The sequence below is a fragment of the Leuciscus leuciscus genome (genome assembly GCF_965113295.1).
Source record: "Leuciscus leuciscus genome assembly, chromosome: 13".
NCBI lineage: Eukaryota > Metazoa > Chordata > Actinopteri > Cypriniformes > Leuciscidae > Leuciscus > Leuciscus leuciscus.
The window spans coordinates 40,629,085-40,654,096 of record NC_138737.1 but is presented as its reverse complement, the minus strand read 5'-3'; the positions used below and the strand labels follow the sequence as shown (position 1 = coordinate 40,654,096).

The window sequence follows — 25,012 nt, the reverse complement described above, 5'->3', positions numbered from 1 at the left end:
ATGACAGTAAATAACAATGGGTTGAAATATATATCATGTTTTATTGCTAAATAACTTTGTAGTCAAGTTTACATTCATGTAAGTTGTTTGTGATATAAGGTACAAGAAGTAAAATGTAAACAAATTATAAAAGTGCATGTAAAATAAATAAAATTTAGATGAAATTATACAAGGTTACTTGACTTTTTACGTCTATTCAGTTTTTGTAACATGTCCATGACAACATCTAGTGTTAAATAAGTGCATAGTGTACCAACTAACCCTAACCCTAACCCTAACCCTAATGCATAAAAGAAAGTCACCAACCCTAAGACCGATAAATGTACTCTTTTAGAGATAAAAAAAAAAAAAAAAACTGTATTATTAATCAGTAATAATACTTATTACTTCTTAATAAGAATGTAACACAATCTTTATCATTTGTTCAATTAACTGGGTCAGTGGAGGGAGAAGTAGATATCATTTTCTGTGACATTCTTTTTTCCTTGTTTAGTTTTGTCCTACATCCAGGGCTGCGTTTCCCAAAAGCATCGTAAGCCTAAGTTGATCGTAAAAACGATCGTACGACTGATCTTAATATTACGGTCTGTTTCCCAAAAGCATCGTAGCTTAAGTAGCACTTGAAAATCTTCGTAGATCTACGAGTGCTCTGGAGTAATCGTACATCACCAAGTTCATCGTAAGAAGACAGATTTATGAGGACACCTGCAGGACAACCGACAGATTACACCTTTAACTTTATTCAAATGCAATGTGATTATAATATAAGGTTTGATTGTACTTTATTGTACACTTTATTACTCTTTTTTTGTTGTTGGTTAAATTAATGTATAAATTAAATAATTAAAAAGGTCAGAAAACAAAACAAAAAATAGAAATAATTTAATCTAATAATTTTAATCAAAATTAAATGAATGAACAAAAAATAAATAAAAGAAATCTTTTTAATCTGTTAAAAATTACATCTTTGTTTCACTCTATCTCCTCTAAAAGGACATTAATTTAATCTTTTTGAAAGGAATCTTTTTATTTTATTTTATTTTTTTAGCTATTTTGTCAGTGCCTCCGCCTGTAGGTGCTTTATATAGACTTGTCTTGATTGCTAATCCACAACAGATGACAATTATTAGGTTAAACGTTCCATATAAGGTTATATTTCAGCACTTCGCGAATGGACAGCGACTCTTAAGTAGCACGTAGAGCGCATTCTCGCGCGTTCATGTTAAGTGCATTTTTGGGAAACGCTCGTGGAATTGCTGCGAGCGTTCGTAACCTTGCACGTAGAAAGCGCTCTTAAGAGCTAAGATACATCGTTATCGGGAAACCCGGCCCAGGACAGTACCATCTTTTAGGTATTTTCATTATCTTTAAACAGCCTTCTCCACAACAGGAACATGAAACACAGGCATCGGGGGATGCACCGATAAAAGGATATTGAGGGCTAATCCGAAATCCAGCATCAGTTATAATGAAATCATCATGGCTGGTTCTCATATTGATTTCATATAATTTCCTTGCATTTTTTTCTTGATTACATCCCCAGTTGGTTGCCTCACTTGAAAATTTTGTGGACTCGGGGTCACAAATTTTATTGACTAGTGATTTGGAAGGGTTGTCAACAGATGTGCTTAAAACGGCTTTGACAGAAGAAGCAGTAATACGACCTGCCCTTTGTTGGTACCAAAGCCTACAATTTGTTTGCTTCCTTGTTTCAAACTCAACAAGGTCTGACTGATTCTTAGTGATTTAAATTTTCGCAAAAACATTGTCACTTTTTGCCAGTAGTTCCTCATTTGTGAGTTTGCGATTACTTACATCAAACAGATCTGTGAGTGGTTTTGGAATATTTGAGTTGCAAATGCGTGGGACATATGAGTCAGCATAGCCTGGTATGATTGACAAAATAGCGGGCTTAACAGGCTTGGACTCAGACTTGCATGTTTCAGACAATTCATGATAAAACATTTGTTCCTCATCTGGAGAAAGAGGAGGAATATCAGGCAACATATCAGGCTTGAGTCTCTTGCATTTTATGAACTGAATATCCTTGCCTCGTTTCGGCTCAATTTTGGTGATCGACTGTACACCTGACCACTTGCACTTTTTGGAGGTGACAGAAACAGATCGTTTCATCTCAGCTTGAGCCAAAAGATGGAAGAGAGTTGCAGACACATGTGAGCAGGCTTCTCCCAATCCAGCCATGCAGTTACAGTGAGCAACTTGCACAGATCCATCTCGATTAACAGCAACCCAGGGATGCAGAGGGGGTTCATTCACTTTCATGGAGTGTTTAACCTAAAAATAAAGACATTAAATTATATCCAGTTTGCAGTAAACAGTTGCTTGGACCTGATTAGCAATGACTGTGAACACTGCGCAGCATTGGGTCTAAACCCATACATGCATTCCTAGATCAGTTAATTCGTTAGGCGTATTATCATATTCAATTCTTTCGTTTTCAAATACCAAAAGCTGATCTTGTATTTTATTTGACACTTATTATAAATCGTTAGAAACACAGGTTGAGACAACAGTCTCAATGACAGTTTATCATACTACAGTCAGTATAAAAAAGTATATAATCATATTATTTTATTATTTTGAATCAAACTAGATTCAACAAATTCATTTAAGATACACTTAATCTTGTTGGTGATTTGTTTTGTGTTTTTCCCTGTAAACTCCATTTAAAATTTTTTACAATTTGGTGATAAAAATACATTGACCAACCTTTGCGGTAATGATTGAAAAATCCTTCCCCGCTGGCGTCCAAATCAAAGAGTTGCTGACCCATCCGGACTCGTGATACCGATAGCCTGCTAAGCTTTTGTATGCTTTTAATGAAGCTCCGGTGTAGCGTGATGGGAAGTGAATAAGGTAGCTGTAAATGTCACCGAACTCAATGTCAGGAAGTTTTTCCACACATTTAATGCCTGTAAAAAGAACTTGTGGTGCTTCATATGGATCTATGATCCCTAATTCCTTTATCTTCCTCTTGTATATTTCTTTTTGTGTTGACATGACGTGAAGAGTTAGCTGACGGCCGCTGCGCTAATAATAGATAGTGGTCAGTGTTCGTCTTTAACCAGTGACCGCGACGCTGAAGTGTGTGAGAACCATAGAGGTGAGAACAAATGAATAACATCAGTGCGAACCATGAACATTTATTTATTCACTATTTACATGTTTATGCCCAAAATGCTATAATATTCAAAGTAGTTGACTGTCGTTCTCCTCTACATTAGGCTATTGATTAAATAGCCTAACGTTAGCCTATTTAACATCGTTACAGGCACCTCGCGAGCATTCATTCATTCAACTATTTTAAAAGACGGGAATGAACACCAGCACACACAAGCAATCTTTTTTTATAGTCAATTTAATAAAATAAAAAAATTAACAACAGGTATGAAATGTCAGAAAGACAAAAAAAAAAACTGTTAATGGGAAGACGAGCATAGGAGTAGGACTGCTGCAGCTTAGTGGATAAATATTTTTAGCCTATTTATTATTCAGATTGCACAGTTGGAAAGAAAATATATTTATAGGAACACTTCAGCAGGCTCAAGATAATTAATACAGTGACCATTATTCATTATTTTAATCAATTCGCAGCCATAAAACATGATAATCCGCATTCTCATGTATGTAGGTGCGCTGAACGCTCTAACCATAGTATTCCGTCAAAATGGCTGACACGCGGCTAGGGGTCACGTGACTGGGAGATCCCTATATCTCTATGGTTTCTACAAGCGAGACCGAGGATAGCGCAGATATTACGTCATTGATAGGCAACAATGACAGAGGACGAGCCATTTTTTAAAACTGGAATTTCTCTGGATTTACAAATCCTTGGGAACTTTTGGGATAACAACTGCATGAAATATATCACACTGTGCAAGTGTTTTTTTTTTATATTTTATTAAACAAATCGTACATATTGTATCTATAATGGGACCTGCCACCTGTTCATATCATGTACACACGCATCACTGTGAATGACGTCACAATCCAATAAATAAGAGTGAAAATAAGAATTAAATAATTTCCTTGTTTTTGGAGTAAAATATGACTTGGAAATCTGTTGACTCCTTTTGAGATTCATCCATTCACAGTATTGTTTAAAGTAGATATTGTGCAATTTACACTGCTTATTTAAAGTGTTCATACCGTATATAACTATAGCATGCAATAAAATACGCTATAGATTTTTCTCTTCAATAAAATACTTGCTTTATATCCACCTCGACTCCAGTGACGTAAAGCTGTTTTAGGATGAATCGCTTTACATGGTGAAGTTTCAGTCAGAGACAGGCAGGCTCTCTCTCTCTCTCTCTCTCTCTCTCTCTCTCTCTCTCTCTCTGTCTCTCTCTTCCCTTTTCTTTCTGTTTCTTTAATTTCATGATCCATCCACGGCTCTATTTCTCCTCCTCACACAAACACAGAAGGCTTGTTCGACTTCATACAGCTCTGCGCAGACCGATCGGCGGTTGACTTGAAGCAGTGCATGCCCGCCACGTGACTGTGACATATGACATCAAAGTACCGCGAGAGCATTTCCAGAGTAGCCGGAGAACTCAGCCAGCGCAGCTTCTCAAGAGCGGCTGCACTGGGCTGCAGGAGCATAGACATGTATAGAAAGGCTAGATGGCTCAAGGCGGAGTCAGCTGTGTCGTCACTTGGCGGCCATCTTAGGTCAGGAGACTGCGCTGCTGCTCCCTGCTGCTGTGGACGGAAGGTGAGTGACATACGCCAACTAAAATGCTCGTAACTTGCTGAATTCTTGACGGATTTACAAACGGTTTGGTTTATTACAAACCTTATTAACGTGGCTATGATTTGTGCTGATGCCGTTTGTGGCTATAATTTTTCACAAGTATGCAGTTAAATAGCCGCATCCCTGACGTCTATGACACACCAAGCCGTTTGAAAATCGGTTGAAAATTGAGCAAAATATAGTTATTTCAGCACTACATGCACAATAGACTTTAATGTTATAACTGGACGAGCGGTCCTGTCCTAAGATGGCCGCCGTGTGACGTCGTCGGGTCCCATTGGCTCTCAGCGCCGGTAAGCTATCTAGCCTTTCTATACATGTCTATGTGCAGGAGGGCTGATGACGACACAGCTGTCCCACGATTGGCCGGATTCACCGCATGACAACGATCACGTGTGTTTCGTGTTTATTCGAACACCCTTTAGTTACTCTAAAGCTCACAAATCAGTTTTTTATAACAGTAAACACTCTTTTCATGTCGTATGTTATATTGTGTCATGTTTATCAAATTAAAACTGATTAAAAAACGTATAGACTCCACTTCATTAATAGTAGCAATTATGTTGAACTGTATTCTTGTTCAAACAGACGCTGTATGAAGCAGTACATAAAGTAGGCCTATTGAATGAAAATGTCTCTGAAAATCTGTGTATTATTTGGCCAATATTACATTTATTTCACTTCAGCTGTGGTAAAGTACGCGAACACCACGTGAGCGGTCACTACGGGAACCAGAAAGTGTCCGACTTCACGTCTCCGTTTGCAGCTCCTCCCCGCCTGCACGCGGCTACTCTCGCCGATCGGTTACATCCAGCCGCAGCCGATGTCCAACACACCTACAGACTCGGCCGTTTGTAAAAATCACTCGACAGCTTGTTATTTTGCAATGACTTGTAAATGGGTGATGAATGCTCCACAAATATGGAAAACGTCAGAGATGGGAAAGGTTAATAGACAGTAGAAGTTTTCATGTTTTTTTGTTTTGATAATGAAATTCAATTCACTTCCAATGTATTTGTATAGTGCTTTACAAATCGCTTTACAGAGAACAGAAGAGTGTCGTAAACCCCAGTGAGCAAAACCACGATGACAAGGGAAAACTCCCGTTTCATGCTGAGGAAAACAACATGTACAATATAAATATGATGTGAGTCAATGACACTCGGTGATTATTACAGTATTTACGCAGCAATAAATATGAGTGTGTTATTTATGTACTGCTCAGTGGGATTGTAACGGTGGCTGTTGAGGAACGAGAGTGGGATTCAGATGCAGAAAACTTTTTTTCAAACAAACATAATAAAAGTAAATCCAGGCAAAACTGATAACATGCAAGAAAGGCAAACAAAACTGACAACAAGCGCGCACACACACACACACACACACACACACACACACACACACACACACACACACACACACACACACACAAACAAACAAACACAAACAAACATGGCACAGAACAGGAAATAACAAAAGTCCACACAAGACAGGAATCATGACAGGTATAGTCTAGTGGCCTGTACCATGAAGCCGGTTTAGGGGGATAGCCAGGTGTGTTTCAGGTTAGTTTGCACCAACCCTGGGTTTTAGGCACTATGAAAGTGGTTTGGCTTTTAGCGTGTTCATCGCCATAGTAACTAACGCTCCACGGTAACCTGGTCCGGGTCAGGTGATGTTCCAGGTGAGAGGTCGCAAACCAAACTTGGACCAATCAGCTGTGAGCAAAGTGTCACATGTCTGATGCGATAAAGTCACTCCACTTGTTTCCACTCCAAATTAAAGATCACTACACAGCAAATCACTTTTAAAGACAAAATCGTCCGGCTTTTAGTAATGTTTTTAGAATCATAACTTTGTATGATTTAGATATTATGTAATTATTGTGCCCTTAATCGATCACACATGTACCATTTTAGTTGATCAATTATTATTACGCACATTATTATTTATTATATAAATTATTATTTAATTTAATAAATATATGAAGGTAATATAAATACGCTTTAGAATCAATAGATAAAGCTATTAAATGACTGCATGTGAGCTTAAATGTGACCCTGGACCACAAAACCAGTCACATGGGTCAATTTTCTTAAATTGAGATTTATACATAACCTGAAAGCTGAATAAATAAGCTTACCAGTGATATATGGTTTGGTATGATATGACAATATTTGGCCGATATACAACTATTTGAAAATCTGGAATCTGTGGGTGCAAAAAAATCAAAACATTGAAAAAATCTCTTTTAAAGTTGTCCATTTGTGTTCGCGATTGTGCTGCATTCACTCACAAAAATATTTTTTTTATATTTACAGTAGGAAATTTACTCAATATCTTCATGGAACATGATCTTTACTTAATATCCTAATGATTTTTGGCATAAAAGAAAAATCGATAATTTTGACCCATACAATGTATTGTTGGCTATTGTCACAAATATACCCGTGCGACTCGAGACTGGTTTTGTGATCCAGGGTCACAATGTTCAATTCTCTCTATACCTTTATCAACTGTATAAACTAACTTCACAACTTTTACTTGCACTGAAATAGCAAGACTTTTTCTTTTAGTTGTCCTCTTTCATAGACAGCTAATTTCTGGTTGCTGTGTAAATTTGTTTAAATTCTTTATATTTTTCAATCTCGTAATATTCTGTAGTGAATCGAGCTGCTTTTCTCATGAGAAATGAATCTCAGTTTCCCTCTTTCTCAGCCTGTGATTGGCTGTTCGCTACTGATGTCACTCCTAAACTCCTAAACTCCTAAACTCAGGATCAGTTGACAGAGAATGTTGATGAACAGCATCATGGTACCAACAAAGCCTGGTTGGATTGGTTTGGTTTTGTCAACTCATCCTGTAACCCTGAGTTTGTTCAACTACCATCATGGTACAGGACACTGATGTTGTTGTTTGACCTGTTTCAACACACCTTGATCAGAAGCTCCACCCTCTTACAGCACTAACCAGGAAGAGACTGACTTGTTATTTCTCTTTTCTGCCATGCTGACTTTGTCTCGACAAAAGCAATAAAGAATCAGTGATCAGTGGCGTACGAAGGGGAAATACTTTATAGAAGAATTTGAGAAGTTTGTTTCTGAACAAGTTTGTTTCTGATCTTTGTGATTCTCATGGGGATTTGTGTTTTAAACCGTCGTTCAGAAAGTGAAAGTAAAGTTTAGTTTGCTGGAGCTCAAACAGTGAAAATGGCTTCACTAAATGTATCTGAAAAAGAACTTTCTTGTCCTGTGTGTCATGAAATCTTCAAGGCTCCTGTTCTTTTATCCTGTAGTCACAGTTTCTGTAAAGAGTGTCTTCAACAGTTCTGGAGAACAAAGGAATCTCAGGAGTGTCCTGTCTGCAGGAGAAGATCCTCAAAATCTGATCCTCCATGTAATCTTGTGTTAAAAAACTTGTGTGAGTCGTTCCTGAAGGAGAGAAATGAGAGGCGTTCATCAGGGTCTGAGGAGATCTGCAGTTTACACAGTGAGAAACTCAAACTCTTCTGTCTGGAGGACAAACAGCCTGTGTGTTTAGTGTGCAGAGATTCAAAACAACATGACAATCATAAATTCAGACCCATCAGTGAAGTGGTTTCATCATATAAGGTAAGACAAATGTTTCTTGATTCACATGTAAAGAGCCATTACAAGTCATAAACACAGATCGTTCCGGATACTAACGAAACCTCGGTTCCATGAGCATTGCATCAGTAACTGACGCTTATGAGGAAAACTTAGTTTTTCCCTGAATACTGAAGCCTGATTGGTTCACGTCAGTGTATCTGCACAGACAAATGACTTTGCAGTCCGCCAAAACGGACAGGACCGACTGCCTATTTAAGTCACACCGAAAGCTGAATCTTTCTACTGATAAGCGGCAGCGTCGACTTGTGTAGAGTAGCACAACAAACTAGACAATACTCATTCCTGTTATCTCAGGGAAACAGGGTTACGTTAGTAACTGGAACATTCCCTTTTGATACGGTTCATTCCCCTTGCATAAGTAGCTGACACTTATGGGGAACACAATCCAATAGCGTCGTGCTACTAGTGCAGAATGGAAGAGAGCTTTATGACCTGAGCTCTAAAGGCCGTGGAAAGCATCTTAAGCACATAGCCTTGTGTTGGTCTAAGGAGGACTTTACTGTCATTAGGCCCAAATTCAAGGCAGAATGTGTCCACTGAAAGAGCCTGCAGATCACCAACTCGCTTGACCAATGCCAGAGCCAGCAGAAGGGCGTCTTTAGCGAGAGAGGTCGAAGGTCGGCCGTTGTGAGGAGCAAAGATCTTTGTGTGATCAGGCCTTCGATTAGGCCAAAAACAGCCAATCATTGAGGTAATTCAGGATGCGAACTCCCATCTGTCTCAGGGGGAGAGGGCCGCATCCACGAATATCATAAGAGTGCGTGAAGCAAGAGACAGTCAGAATGGTAGGATTGTCTGTGATAAGGGGAAACTGTGATAAGGGGAAATTTGGATATTAAAGTATGTGTCTTTCAGATCCACTGATAAAAACCAATCAGATCTGTAAAAGGAATTGTTTCAAAGTTAGCATTCTGAACGGCCGTCTTATCAGAGCACAGTTCAGACATCTCAAATCGAGGATAAGCCTGAGGCCGCCATCCTTCTTTGGAACGAGGAAGAAGCGGCTGTAAAAGCCTGAGTCACCCTTCACTAGCAGAGCTTGTGCTTCAGCTCGGAGGACGTGAGAGTCGCTGTCCGAGACTGAAGTGTTACCCCTTATTTCCACCAACTGCGGAACGGCTTCGGATACGCTCCGGAACGGCGGCGGAGTCAATAGGTTTCCATGAATTTATCCATGAATAAATAAACGCCTGTTTCTCCAGACTCGCGCTTATCGGTAGCTTAATCCACAAATCACATCACTTTCATAATCACTAAGCCATAGCGATTTCAAATTTATTAAGATGAATTGTTCAGCATTAAGCATTTTATTATTTGCATGGTTGAATGATGTCTTCCTCTTTTCTGAGTGACCATGAATAACTGAGTATTTTAAGATAATCCATGCGGTCCGTGTGATCATCGAATCCAGAGGATTAAGTTAACTCAATACAATATTTCAACTTTCCACATCCACCCCAGCCTGTTTACCTTCAGGAGTAAGAAGTACCGCGACTACTGTACTGTCCTCGCTTATGAAATCAGTCTGAGGCCAGCCGCGGGAGTGGAAGGGGGATCGAGCGGGATTCTTTATTAGTGTCGATTTTCAGTCTCTTTTTAATGATAGGCCTTACACATCTGTCAATCATCCCCGCTTGCTATATGGGGAATGAACCCAGCGCTATGATTGGCCGAACTCCGCTTATTTTGCTGTTGCTTGATTTGAGAACTGCACGTGCACAGTGGCGTCACCAGGTTTTTGCGTAGTTTAGAGTGACAAATCGTACCAGCGTACTTTGAAGTCAAAATGAAGAAGAAATCGCATCATATGACCCCTTTAATAATGATATTTTCTCCTGAAGAGTTGGATAGCCGCAGGGGAAAAGCACAGAGCTACAGGTGTCGAAGCGCCGTTAATCCACTGCTTGAGGCTCGTTTCAACGGTGAGCAGAAAGGCTCCTATCTTCTATTTGGAGACAGCGAGGAGATAAACTTTGCACTTGAAGGAGAACAATTCTGATGAAATTAGTTTTCAGCAGAACTTAAATATGCAGTCGGCCGCGTCCGTTTTAGCGGGCTGAAAAGCCATTTGTCTGTACAGATGCACAGACGTAAACCCATCAGGCTTCAGTATTCAGTGTTGATTTGATTGAACAGGACTGCAGTGATCAGGACTGGATGTGTTTAGTCCAGCTGAACTACATTATAAATGCAGTTTCATAGATTTGAGGAATTAGTAACTACGGGGGCAAATACATTTTCACGCCGGCCCAGTTGGTATTGGATAACTTTTTTGTTTCAATAAATAAAATTGTCATTTACAAACTGTACATTGTGTTTACTCAGATTGCAATTTCTGAATCAATTTAGTATGAGATCAGGATGGGGGCAAATACTTTTTCACGGCATTATATGATCGTCTCTGTATTGTCTTCTCGTCATTGTAATCTGGAGTTTTATGTATTTTTGTTCAATTCTAGGAGGAGCTCAATACAGCACTGAAGTCCTTACAGGAGAAACTTAAACGTAATGAAAAACTGAAAGGAGAGTTTGAGAAAACAGTTCAACACATCAAGGTGAGGAAACAGAAACGAGAGTCATTTTCCTTACAGCTGTTGGATCACTATATACAGTTATGATTTGATATAATCGATTCTAGTTTATTATTTCTGTAAATGACTAGCATCAATCTGCTTCTGGATCCGTTTTATGTTGGGTATCCGAGTTTATCTTGGATATTAATGATGTGTGTCGATCAGGGTTGGGGAGTAACGGAATACATGTAACGGCGTTATGTAATCAGGATACAAAAATCCAGTAACTGTAATCCGTTACAGTTACGTCAAAAAAATTTAGTAATCAGATTATAGTTACATTTTGAAAAAAGGGGGAATACTTTCAGGATTACAATGGTTTCATTTAAAACTAAATAAATAAGTATTTTGGCATAATAACACTATATTAAGTGCTGCTTGATTATACAGTAGTTCTTGGTTCTGGCAAATAACAGCTTTCTACAATCTCCTCAGACGCAGAGTGAATCACTGCTGCTAGTAGAAACGATGCCTGCGGGTAAAATCGCTTTTAATTCATAGAAATTCAACTGCTATTTTGTAGAAATTAGGAGAGTAGCTTTTTTAGTACCCAAAATGTCCTTTCTTAATCTTTTCTCACGTAATGGGGTGTTCGCTGTCTAGGTAACGTAGGGGAACTCCCACTGCCAACGCCCCACGTCCAGTCAGGCAAATTAAGAAAGATCACGGCTTTAGTCAACATGTAGGCCTATTTTAAAATAAACTAATATGTAGATTGTGTAAAATGTTTAAATGTTGTGTTTTTATTTTTTATTTAAAAATAAAACAAAATAATCTGTAATACCATACATTAGCCACTAGATGTCTGTATAGCCCTGTACATAAATATATATTCAGGCCTGTGTGTATATTTTGCAAATATTGTACACTGGACCAAATTCTTAATAAATAAAAGTTTTTATTTTTTTATTTTTTTAAATAATATTTCTTCTTGCTTGACTTTATTTATATACGTGACCTTGAAGTAATCCAAAAGTAATCAGTTACATTGCTTTCATATTATAGTACTTGGATTACGTTACTGAATACTTTTTTTATGAAGTAATTTGTAACTGTAACGGAATACATTTTTAAAGTAACCCTCCCAAGCCTGGTGTCGATTGAGATGATTGAAGTGAATGTGCTTTGATTTCAGTCTCAAGCTGAGCACACAGAGCGTCAGATTAAACAGCAGTTTGAGAAGCTTCATCAGTTTCTCAGAGATGAAGAAGAAGCTACAGTCACTGCACTGAGGGATGAAGAGGAGCAGAAGAAGCAGAGGATGAAGGAGAAGCTGGAGGAGATGAACACACACATCTCAGCTCTTTCACACACAATCAAAGACATGGAGGAGATGATGAAAGCCAATGACGTCTGCTTTCTGAAGGTCTGATTTCAGATCATTCGTTGATTGATTGATGATTGATTGAGTTCTTGATGATAAATGGTGTGTTTGTTCTGCAGGAGTTTCCAGTCTCAATGGAAAGGTGAGTGATCTGCTCCTGTCTCTGGTCTCTCTGGTTCTGATCCAAAGCCACTGCAGTTCTGACTCCTGAATGTTCTTCCAGAGTCCAGAGCTCACAGCCGGATCCACAGATGGCTTCTGGAGCTTTGATTCATGTGCCACGATACTTGGGCAACCTGCCGTTCAGAGTCTGGAAGAAGATGCAGGACATCGTCCAAAACAGTGAGTCTGACAGCAGGAGATCTGAGCTGGACATGATGGATGGGTGGAGAGTTAGAGGCTCTTCATGACAGAGATAGATAGATAGATAGATAGATAGATAGATAGATAGATAGATAGATAGATAGATAGATAGATAGATAGATAGATAGATAGATAGATAGATAGATAGAGTTTGATGTTGGTTAGGAGGTTACAATTTAAAAAAAAAAATTGTCTCAGAATAATAATAATAATAACTAGAATGTACTTTTCCTGAAGAAAATGAGTGGTGCTTGCAGTGGCAAAACTTGAACCTAGGTAGACGCTGACACAATTAGCATTTTGCTAACATGATGCTAAAACATTTATCATGTTGTTAACATGATTAGCATGTTTTTAGCATTATGCTAACATGATTAGCATTTTGCACACATGCTTTTAACCAAATGCTAACAAGATTAGCATGTTGCTAGCATGATGCTAACACAATCACCATGTTGCTTGCATGTTTTAACAAGATGCTAATATGATTAACATGATGCTAGCATAATTAACATGTTTTAACATGGTGCTAATGTGATTAGCATGCTGCTACTACGTTTTAGTTAGCATTGTTGACACTTAGTTAATCGGTATTAGCATGTAGCTATTCTGCTAGCATGTGAAGCATAATGGAAGTCCTGTTTGCTAGCATTAGTCAAAGGAGCCAAGCACCATGTCTCTACATTGTTCTGGTGCAGAGATATAGGTCTTGCTGAACAGTTGCTAGGGTACTCTGTTTAGTTGCTAGGGAGTGGCTTGGCAGCTGCCAATGATGTTACTTCAAAGGCTGCTTGCCAGTATGAATGATATAAACCAACCGCAACTCCTCTATGACATTCAGATTAGAAGATATCCCTCTTTGGATTGGGTTGCTAGGGTGCTCGACAATGGTTGCTAGGGCGTGGCTAGGAAGTGTTGAAGGAGATTCATGATTGTAAGTCAAACACAACAGACTGTCATAATAAACTAATTTAAAACAAAACACAGACTATAAGAGCCAATTAAATGAAGATGATCAGATGCTGCTGAAGATCAGACACACACTTACAGTTCTTCATCTACAGCATAAATCTACACAGATCTCATTGATTTATTGTTATTTAACTTTCCCAAAGTATCAGTTTCTCTTGATGGACACAAATGTCTGAATCTCATATTTAATGTTTGTAGTTGATGCCGTTAAACGCTGATGATAAAAACCAGTGTGAAACTAATAACAGCACTGACAGTGATCAGAGGAAAATGTGTTTGATCAACAGGACGAGTGTCATAATTCATAATAATCTGTGTTGGGTTCACTCTTGATCATTATATGAAGATCAGAATAAAAGCATCTGTTGATTGTGTCTCATCAGCTCCTGTTATTCTGGATCCAAACACTGCAGATCCGCGTCTCGTCCTGTCTGATGATCTGACCAGTGTGACAAACAGCTGGAACAAACAACCTGTTCCTGATAATCCAGAGAGATTTAACGGTTATTCCTGTGTTCTGGGTTCAGAGGGTTTTAACTCAGGAACACACTGCTGGGATGTGGAGGTTAAAGAGAGTTTATACTGGACTCTTGGAGTAACTACAGCATCAAACCAGAGGAAGGGAAGTGATTTCTTCAAGACTGATGTCTGGAGTGTGGAGTACGGATGGTCTTTAGCTTCTGGTTTTCGTGTTAAACAGGATCTTGATCGTGTGAGAGTGAATCTGGACTATGACGGAGGAACGGTGTCGTTCTCTGATCCTGTAACTAACACACATCTACACACATTCACAACCACCTTCACTCACACACTCTTTCCATTCTTCTGTAATTATAGATCTGGCTCTCTAAAGATCTTACCGGTCAATAGTCAGTAAACGTCACTCCTGTAGATCTGGATCTTCCTGCTTTCATCATGTTTCCAATATTTAATCCATATCACATGAGTAAGAGTGCTGTTGATCTGAATATCAGTACGGTGGCTGTGATTGGGCCGTGATGATCACATGACTGATATCCAGCACTACAGCAACACTCAGATCAATAAACAAGAAGTTTTCATTTATATTCCACTTCACACAATTAGACCGATTAGAGACCGTTTTAGCATTCATGTTTTCAGGATAATTGACATTTACCAGATTATTTCAGTCAGTGTGTGTTTATTAATTTCTAAACTTTTTGCATCATAATTATATATGATAATATCACACAATTATACCAATTAGAGACCATTTTAGACAATTACAGAAAAGTACAATGCAGAAAGTTCAAGACAAACACAAGGCATCGTCCAGAGTATGTACAACAAAGAATAATAATAAAAATAAAAAAATAAATAAAAAGTTGCTATATAATATTACAGCATGTAACATGAATTTGAAATGCTTTAGCTTTTTGTTTTGTGATTTCATGTCTGAAAGAGTTTCAAAGTATGTTATGAGATCAATATTATAAAAGGTAAAATATAAGTGTTTCTTTTGAGTTATTTTTGTGTGTTAGAATTTAAAACTATGCCAAAATAATTAAGATTAATCATATAAATTTGTTTTTCAAAAAAATATGGGTTTTGAAATCAAACAAAAAATGTCATAAAGTTCTAAATTAAGAGTTCTGTTGAGTTTTTGTGTGTCATGTCTATTTTAAAGTCAGTCCAAAAAGAAATAGAAAAGGGGCAATAAAAAATGAAATGTTCAATATCTTCAAATTATGTGTTACAAAAAGTACATTAATGACAAACAGTATGAATATATCTACTAATGGCTGCATTTACAGGAGAACATCTATGAATAATTTTGTAAATGATTTCTTTTATTTTATTAGAAATAACATATTTATATGGTAATGCTAAGATATACAATGAGGTTTAAGCCATTTTGATTTACATGAAGGATTGGATCTGACATTAAAGGAATTTCTTATAAAATTGTTATTAAAACGTTTATCAAAACAGGAGAGACCATTTACAGAAAGTTGGGGATTTTGTAAGATTATTATTAATATATACATTTGAGAACTGTGTTAAGATAATTATGCCATTGGGGATAGCCTTAATTACTTTAACTCTTTTTCATTTACAAAAAAAAAATATATATATATCTTGAAATAAAATGAGGGGAATTGTCATCATTATGTAGTTTATCAGTGTAAGCTGTGTTCTATTATTATCCTCGTGTGTGTTTGCTTTATAAGTTCATCTCTCACATTCATTCTCTGTTCGGTCTATGTTGTATTAAGTGTGTGTTGCCCGTCCTGTCCTGGTGTTATTGGTATTACTCTCATTAAACTATTCTAACTTTTCTACATTCTCCATGTACAACGACTTCTTATTATGAATGATATCACCATTGTTCCAGATAAAACACCAAAACTGTGTTTGTACAAAAGTGAGCAGAACAGGAATGCTTGTTTGTGATAATTGGCCAAAGCAATAGGAAGTTTTAGTTTACCAGTTATAGAAGGACATTGCAACAAAAAAATTAATACCCTAAATTTAAATTTAAAAAAAGAAGGGGAAAAAAGGGACGATATTGAATATATTTGTTTGATAAAAAAAAAAAAAGTTAAGCCAATTAATTTAAGATTTGATTGAAAATAGTCAAATTAAGAACATTTAACCCACCATCAGATAATTGATCATCAAGGACACTTTTCTTAATTTTATGAGGTTTGTTTCTCCAGATGAAATGAAAGAGTAATTCCTCTATTTGTGAGCATTTCTCCTTTGAGGCACTAATGAAGAGAGAAGAGCTGCTCTCCACATACATTCTGCCTTACTCACTATTCTCCCTGAAATATAGAGATCTCTTGTCAACCATGAGTTTAAAGGGTGTTTATCATATTACTCAACACTTGAGCTACAACTAAAAACAGGAATGCAGAAATTGGACAGCCGTCAGATGCCTCGGTTTATTTTAAAGGTGCCATTGCATGGATTATTTTGTTATTTTAGAATGTTTCCTGGGGTGCCCTTATAATGTTAGTATGTTTTTTAGATCAAAAGTTGTTATAATTTAGAAATAAAAGGCATATTTCCTAGCCTGATTTTAGCCTCTGATTTGAACACTCTGTTTGAAGGGGCGTGTCTGCTGTGAGACTTCAGTGTAAACGCCCACAGCTGTGATTGGCTGTGAGACTTCAGTGTAAAGGCCCTCTGCTGTGATTGGCTGCGAGACCTCAGTGTAAAGGCCCTCTGCTGTGATTGGCTGTGAGACTTCAGTGTAAACGCCCTCTGCTGTGATTGGCTGTGAGACTTCAGTGTAAAGGCCCTCTGCTGTGATTGGCTGCGAGACCTCAGTGTAAAGGCCCTCTGCTGTGATTGGCTGTGAGACTTCAGTGTAAAGGCCCTCTGCTGTGATTGGCTGTGAGACTTCAGTGTAAAGGCCCTCTGCTGTGATTGGCTGACATGCTTGCATATGAAATATTCACATAACCCACATGTGGAGCTCTCTCGAAAACGTTTACTATTACAGCTATTATACGTTTTTACTATTACAACTATCGAGATTAACGAATCGTGAGAAGTTTTTTAAGTATTTAGATCTATTCCCATCACATAAAAGGTTGCAGTGATGAGCATTGAGCAGATGACAGCCTGTTGATCACGTGAATGAAGATCTTATCATTTGTGTCCAGATAAATTTGCGCTGTGTGATTGACAGCTTGGGCGATTGGAAAGGGATTGTTCTTTGATCGCTTTCTGTATATTAATCACAGTTTAAGTACGATTATTTTCATCCTACCAAGAGAAACGATGTGAAGTTGATCGTTTAGTCACTGGCTTGATTTACTGATGCATAAACAGATTGAACGACTTTGAGAGAAAGATTATCTGTCTGAACTTGAACAATTACACATCAGAACTTACCGCTTGCGGGAATATAGTTGGAATTGCCCCCTTCTTCAGTATGAGATACTGCTTGATATTGTCCCAGGTTAGAAAAACAGTCCGTGGTGAAATGGGCAGAGCAAACTAACAACTTCGAATTAAACTGTTGCGGTATCCGATTATAGATAAACATCACCCACGCCTGTTGACATTTGACTGTTGACTGCGCAGTTCTGCCTGGCATTGAACATGGGCTGGCATATGCACATTTTTGGAGGCGTACATATTAATGATCCTGACTATTTTTCAGGGGTGTTTTTCACAAATGAGATTTAAATAAGGAGAAAACAATGGTGTTTGAGACTCACTGTATGTCATGTCCATGTACTGAACTCTTGTTATTTAACTATGCCAAGATAAATTCAATTTCAAATTCTAGGGCACCTTTAAATCTGGGAGATGTTCTGTTAGCGAGTTTAATAGAGCTATTACTGACATAGTCCATCGTTTTTACACTTTTGATGAAACCAAAGAATTTTAAGGAATCAAATATAACTATGGCTGACTGTATCAAAAGTTATAGAAGTGAAATGATCATTTGTTCATTGAAATAAATGGATGTAAAAGCTCTTGCTGATCCACAACAATGTTGAATGAAATAGAAATACTTAATATAGAAATACTTGATTCAGATGTTTATAAATCTGATCCTCACAACAGATGATCAGTCACGGGTTGTTCCAAGTGTAATTTATACATGTGTGTTTCCCCAAGGGTTAGGACATTTCCACCTCAGGGAACAAAGAATCTTCTGAGAACCTCTAAATGCACTTTGACTGGAGAAACCTGAGAATAATTTGAGTTCCAGAAAAATAGTTACAGGTGTTGTTTATTATTATTAAAAACAAATGTAGGCGGTGTTGTTGTAAGAGAAACATACAGAGAGTGAACCAATTGAGGGCATGATGAAATGAGAGCATGAGAACAATTTACTAAAATTATCAACACAATGTAAAGAATAATTTTGTCAACTTGTACTCGCACTCATGTCATTCCAAGCCTGCATGATTTCTTCTGTGGAAGATGATATTTTGAAAAATGACTCAAAAAGTCGATGGGATCCAATGGGATTTTCATTGTATGAACAAAACAGATTAACAATCCTTTTAATGTCTTTAACTTGCAATCATTGATAGCTTTAACTTGCAGCCTGAATATGTCATTTTTATTTTAAACAAATACAGAGAAAAAATGTACTTGTACAGAAAGAGAGTGACCTGTGCCTGAGTAGCTCTTTTGGGTTTATTTAGCTGTTTGACACACATCACAATTGAGGGAAAAAAAGAGAAGACAACTGAATATTAGTCAAATATTACATAAATCTATACAAATAAAAATGATTCTTTTTTTCATCAGTGATTATTGACTAATTAATATGTCAGGAGTTCTCAACTCTGGTCCTCGAAGTGCACTGTCTTTCAGTTTATGTCCAGACCTGATCAATCTCACTTGCTCTTTTAACCAGAAGAGCTGGATTAGCTTGTTCAGGCAAGCTGGACCAGGGTTAGTGCTAAAGTCTGCAGGACAGTGGTCCTCAAGGGCCAGAGTGGAGATCCCCTGCACAATGTTCTGAACATGATTAGATGGATCACTTACAGCAGTGGTGTCCAGTCCTGGTCATGGAGGAGTTTAGCTCCAGCCTGTCTATAGTTTCTGCTGATCCTGAAGACCACGATCAACTGGTTCAGGTCTGCTTAACTGGGGTTGGAGCTCAATGCTGCAATCAGGATTAGATGGCAATAAATACTGAAAAGAGACTGGACAAACAACATTTCAAATACAGTATTTGTTCAGGGGGTGAGGAACATCTCATTAAAAAAAAAAATATTCCCAAAATATTAACATAACATAAGCAAAATGTTTATGAAAATACAGTTATTTATATGGTGCAAAGAAAGTTTTTGTAAATGTCTATGACAAATCTACAATGCAAACACTGAGAATGTGTCAGACAGTGATTCCCACAGAATACTTACACAGAGCAGCACCAATTATCTGATTACACACGTGGAAAAGGGAGAAAAAGAAACAAAAATTTATATTTCAGTCAAATATTTACAGTATCTGTATGGACAAACGTTCTGATGAAATGTATACATTCAAAAGAAATTATTAAATGAATGAATAGTATTTCATGGCCTAAATGTTTTACTTCCATTATAACTTTACATAATTAAGTTAATTAAATATTACAGATGGTTGATTTCATTTCAGTTATCAATTAAAGTTAGAATTGTAAAATCTGTTATTTTTAGGTCACGTTAACATGATAGTTATGACCCCATGTAACGCTATATGTAAGATAACTTAATAGCCGAACTGATTTGCTGTCTGTCAGCACGCAGTGTTTATCGGTGTCTATCAATTATGAGCAATCATAATCATATTTAACGAGATGTAATAAGAGTGTGTAGCTTATGTATTGTATTTACGCTACATAAATCCTCGTTTACATCGCTATTTAAAACTTTAAAACAAAGACATGACTTGACATGACTTCAGCCCGGCCATGTGTCTGGCTCGGCCCTATTCATCACGTAAACGGGAAAACAATAATAAACCAAATTATAATAACACCAAAAGTGTAAAGCACGTACAGGTAATGAAATCATGCAGTATTAAAGTATACATTACCTCGAAGACTGTCTGAGCAGCTAACGTTAGTCGACCGTTATTACCGTTTCATTTAAACAGCAGCAGAGAAACGTTAGTGTAATGGCATGTTATGGCCACAGTGGGGCACTGGAGAGGTTTTAAGAGTAAGTAAGGTCTGTAAGAAGAAGAATAAAAAGTTATCTGTTTTCATCCCGATAGTTGTGTCCTTGAATACAGAGTATAGAGGAACAATACATGGTGTCAGAGTCAGAGACGAATAACCCACGACAGACAGAGTCTAGTGGTACAGACAAGAAGTCGGAGCAGCTTTAATGGTGTGTAGAGTGAAAACGCGGGACCTGTAGAGCAAGAGAAAGAGCGAGTCGGCGAGAGCAATAACAGCTAGTGGCAAGCTAAAAGCACACAGGATGGACCACATATTCACTATCACACCACCGGGACCATTCGACTTTGAGCCAAGCTCGTGGCCCGCATGGATCAAAAGGTTTGAACGCTTCAGAATGGCGTCTGGACTGAAAGAAAAAGACGGCGCATACCAGGTGAATTCTCTCATCTATACAATGGGGGATAAGGCTGACGATATTCTGAGCTCGCTGTAGTTGACGGATGAGAAAGAAAAGGACTTTGACGAGGTAAAAAAAGCCTTTGATGAACATTTTGTAGGAGTACATAATGTAATTTACGAACGAGCCAAGTTCAATAAACGATGTCAAGACGTCGGCGAATCTGCAGAAAACTTTATCACCGCAGTGCACAAGTTAGCTGAACATTGTAAATATGGCGTCTTACGTGAGGAAATGATTCGAGATAGAATTGTTGTTGGCATACGTGATGCTAAATTGTCTGAAAAACTTCAGCTCAACCCAAAGTTGGATTTAGCTACAGCTATAGTTCAAGTGAGGCAGCACGAGGAAGTGAAAAAGCAACAAGCTGTTCTGCGGTCAGCTGATTCACCAGGACAAATAGATGCACTGTCTCATAACAGTAAAAGACTGGCTCATAGAAAAAAATCTTTTCAACGCGGAAAATATTCTCAGCCTCACCCTACCTCATCAAAGACAAAACAGTGTGGGAAGTGTGGTAAAACCCCAAAACATTCATGGACTGAATGCCCAGCAAAAGACGTTGAGTGTAGAAAATGTCAAAAGAGGGGACACTTTGCGGCAGTGTGCAGATCAGCTCAAAAGATGGATTCAATTGAAGTGGATGAGGCGGCTTATCTGGGTGCGGTTGATTATCCACAGTCATCCACATGGACTGAAATACTCACCATAAATGGTGGCCCGTTGCGCTTCAAAGTAGACACAGGTGCGTCTGTGACTGCTATCCCAGAGACAGAATTCAAACAGGATAGATATGGCAGACACTCAGCGCCGTGCAGACCCCTGCTGGGCCCCGCCAACCAACCTCTGGAAGTAAAAGGGCAAGTGCATGCAGTCATTCAGAGAGGGGACAGAAAGATTGAGGAGGAGGTGTTCATCGTGAAGGACCTGACCATACCCTTATTGGGCCTCCCAGCTATCCGCAGACTACAGATGATCCCTCAGCTCAATAGCATTGACGATGCAGAAAAACACTTTCGCTCCACTTACCCTGAGGTATTTAAAGGGCTGGGTAACCTAAAAGGGGAGTATAAAATTAAGCTGAGAGACAACGCGGCACCCTATGCCCTCTCGGCCCCGCGACGTGTGGCCATTCCTCTCCGGGCCAAAGTCAAAGAGGAACTAGACCGTATGGAGAAGATGGGGGTCATAGCTCGTGTAGAAGAACTGACTGAATGGTGTGCGGGCATGGTCCCTATAGTGAAAACGTCTGGAAAAATTCGCATTTGCGTGGATTTAACCCATCTGAACGAGAGCGTCATCAGAGAGAGACACATCTTACCGGCAGTGGATGAGACACTGGCCAAGCTGGAAGGAGCCAGAGTCTTCACAAAGCTTGACGCGACATCAGGCTTCTGGCAGGTCCCACTCCACAAAGACTCCATGCTGTTGACTACGTTCATCACACCAGAGGGGCGCTATTACTTCAAAAGATTACCTTTTGGTATATCATCGGCACCCGAACACTTTCAAAAGAGGATTTCTCAACTGATTGATGGTGTTGACGGAGTCCTATGTCACGCTGATGATGTCCTGGTCATAGGAAAAGACCGAGCAGAGCACGACGACAGACTGCACAGGGTGCTACAGAAATTCAGAGAGGCTGGGCTCACTCTAAATGAGAAATGCCAGTTTGCCCTGACAGAGATCCGTTTCCTGGGTCATGTCATAAATTCTCAGGGCATCAGAGCAGATCCAGGAAAAATAAAGGCAATCCTGGAGATGCCAGAGCCAAAGGATGTGGCGGATGTTCGCCGTTTCATGGGCATGGTGAACTTTGTAGGCAAATTTTCGTCACGCCTGCCAGATCTGACAAAGCCCATTCGTGACCTTTTGAAGACGGAGAACAGCTGGACATGGGGAGCACCCCAACAGAAAGCATTCCTGGAGACAAAAAAGGAATTGGGATCAGAGACTGTGTTAGCCCAGTACAGCCCAAATCACGAAACCATGGTATCGGCGGATGCTTCGTCATATGGACTCGGAGGTGTCCTGACACAAAAACAGACAGATGGAGAGTGGAAACCTGTCGTCTTCATTTCTAGAAGTCTGAGCAAAGCCGAATCAAGATATGCCCAGATAGAAAAGGAGGCTTTGGCTGTGACCTGGGCATGCGAGCGCTTGCGTGGATACGTGAGTGGCCTGGACTTTACCATAAGAACTGATCACAAGCCACTCATAACACTTCTGAAATCCAGAGCACTAGATGACCTCCCGCCGAGGATTATCAGATTCAGACTCAGGCTGCTCAGATTTAACTTTAACATTATCCATGTTCCAGGTAAAAATCTGATAACAGCTGACGCCCTGTCCAGAGCACCTCTTCCAACCGCAGCCACAGAGGCGGAGCAAGACCTGGAAAGAGAATGCAAAGCTTACCTGGACAGCGTAGTTGAAAGCCTGCCAGCCACACCAACAAAGCTGGAACAGATTAAGAGTGCACAAACGTCAGATAACACCTGCAAACGTCTCAGCCGATACATTGCAAATGGATGGCCGGGACACAGACGAGATGTACATGAGCAGCTGCTGTCCTACTGGCCCAATAGGTCAGTTTTGCATGAAGGAAGAGGACTGCTCATGAAAGGAGAGAGACTTATAATCCCTGAGTGCATGAGACCTGACATCTTGCAGAGACTGCACCAGGGACATCAAGGTATCAACAAATGCCTAGCCAGGGCCAGAGAATCAGTCTGGTGGCCAGGTATCACGTCCGCTGTAAAGCAAATGGTCGAGAGATGTGAGATTTGCGCACGTGAAGCTCAAACACCAGTCGAGCCTCTGCTGACAACAGAACTACCAAACAGACCATGGCAGAGGGTTGCTGCTGATCTCTTCCAATGGCAGAATGGGAACTATTTAGTTGTGATAGACTATTTCTCTCGCTATATCGAAGTTTGTTCCCTACCTGGCAGCACATCAGCAAAACAGACAATTGCCAGACTTAAAGCTGTGTTTGCCAGATATGGATGCCCAGAAGTGCTTGTCACGGACAATGGTCCGCAATTCTCCTGTCACGATTTCGCCCAGTTTGCACAGGATTACGACTTTGCCCATGTGACAAGCAGCCCCCGTTACCCCCGCAGCAACGGGGAGGCTGAACGGGCCGTTAGAACAGTGAAGTCTCTTTTAGTGAAAGAGGGAGATTTCCACAAAGCTCTGCTGGCCTACAGGGCCACTCCATTGGCACACGGGAGCTCCCCAGCACAACTGCTGATGGGGAGGAGAATTAGAACACCAGTCCCCATTTCATCGGAGCAGTTACAACCACAGGGGCCCGATCTTGAGAGGTTCAGAGAAAAGGACACCGTGTTGAAATTGCAACAGCAACAAACGTTCAATCGGAGACACCGTACTCAAACCTTACCACCTCTCCAGCCTGGACAGCATGTGTGGATCAAACCCACACACACAAAAGGGACTGTTGTTAGTCAGGCACATACACCACGCTCATACGAGGTGGAGACCCCGGAGGGAGGACAGCTGCGACGCAACCGTTCACACCTCAGGGAAGTTCCAGTGCCTCCAGCATCAGGTGATATGACGGTGACTAGGTCAGGGAGACTGTCTAAGGCTCCTGTGAGACTGGACCTTTGAACATGAAACACATGCATACACACCACAGAGGATAAGAAAAAAAAAAGTAATTTTCTGTTTGAAAAGTGAAATGTTCATTAGAAAAGTCTTGTTCTGATTTATTGAATTTTCCAATTAATTTAGGATAAGGTCTACAAAAAGGGCTACTGTGAAGTAAAATATCTTCGGTTCATTTCTCTTTGAACGCTTTTAAGTTTGAAAAAGGATTTGAAGAAACTCGTAAAATCATAAGTTAAGTGAGTGAAATAACTAAGTAGCCATACTGTTGAAGGTATTGCGTTATTTAAAGGTTCTGTTAAAACAGTTAAACTTTCATCTAAAAAGGGGAGATGTAATGGCATGTTATGGCCACAGTGGGGCACTGGAGAGGTTTTAAGAGTAAGTAAGGTCTGTAAGAAGAAGAATAAAAAGTTATCTGTTTTCATCCCGATAGTTGTGTCCTTGAATACAGAGTATAGAGGAACAATACAGTTAGCTATACTGTATAGCTTATAATCATAACAATAAAATGAGTGTAATTTAATACTAATGAATTAATTACCATTTCGACCCATTTCAATCATTTTAATAGAAAACTCAAATTACTATGGAAATTTAAGCTTACCCGTTTGGGGCAAAGCTGGGCGGTACCAGTCGAGTCCAGAATGACA

At 39.2% G+C, this 25,012-nt stretch overlaps 1 protein-coding gene and 1 long non-coding RNA gene across 2 annotated transcripts; one reads left to right on the top strand and one right to left on the bottom strand.

Annotated features, from left to right (window-relative positions):
* Positions 1 to 7,749: 7,749 nt before the first annotated feature.
* LOC309512991 (nuclear factor 7, ovary-like) lies at positions 7,750 to 15,024 on the top strand. The gene is made up of 6 exons (XM_082188769.1): positions 7,750 to 8,388; positions 10,887 to 10,982; positions 12,136 to 12,366; positions 12,444 to 12,466; positions 12,548 to 12,666; positions 14,043 to 15,024. Exons 1-6 carry the CDS (start codon positions 7,987 to 7,989, stop codon positions 14,534 to 14,536), a joined length of 1,365 nt encoding a protein of 454 aa, XP_082044895.1. The 5' UTR covers positions 7,750 to 7,986; the 3' UTR covers positions 14,537 to 15,024.
* Positions 15,025 to 19,149: 4,125 nt separating this feature from the next.
* On the bottom strand, positions 19,150 to 25,012 carry LOC309513125. The gene is made up of 3 exons (XR_014211327.1): positions 24,967 to 25,012; positions 19,524 to 19,542; positions 19,150 to 19,293 (listed from the first exon to the last, which is right to left on the bottom strand). It is a non-coding gene; the product is annotated as an uncharacterized lncRNA (long non-coding RNA).

Coding starts and splice junctions, on each gene's coding strand:
- LOC309512991 (XM_082188769.1), top strand. CDS start 7,987: ATGGCTTCACTAAATGTATCTGAAAAAGAACTTTCTTGTCCTGTGTGT. Junction 8,389..10,886: donor AAGTGGTTTCATCATATAAG/GTAAGACAAATG, acceptor GTTCAATTCTAG/GAGGAGCTCAATACAGCACT. Junction 10,983..12,135: donor AAACAGTTCAACACATCAAG/GTGAGGAAACAG, acceptor CTTTGATTTCAG/TCTCAAGCTGAGCACACAGA.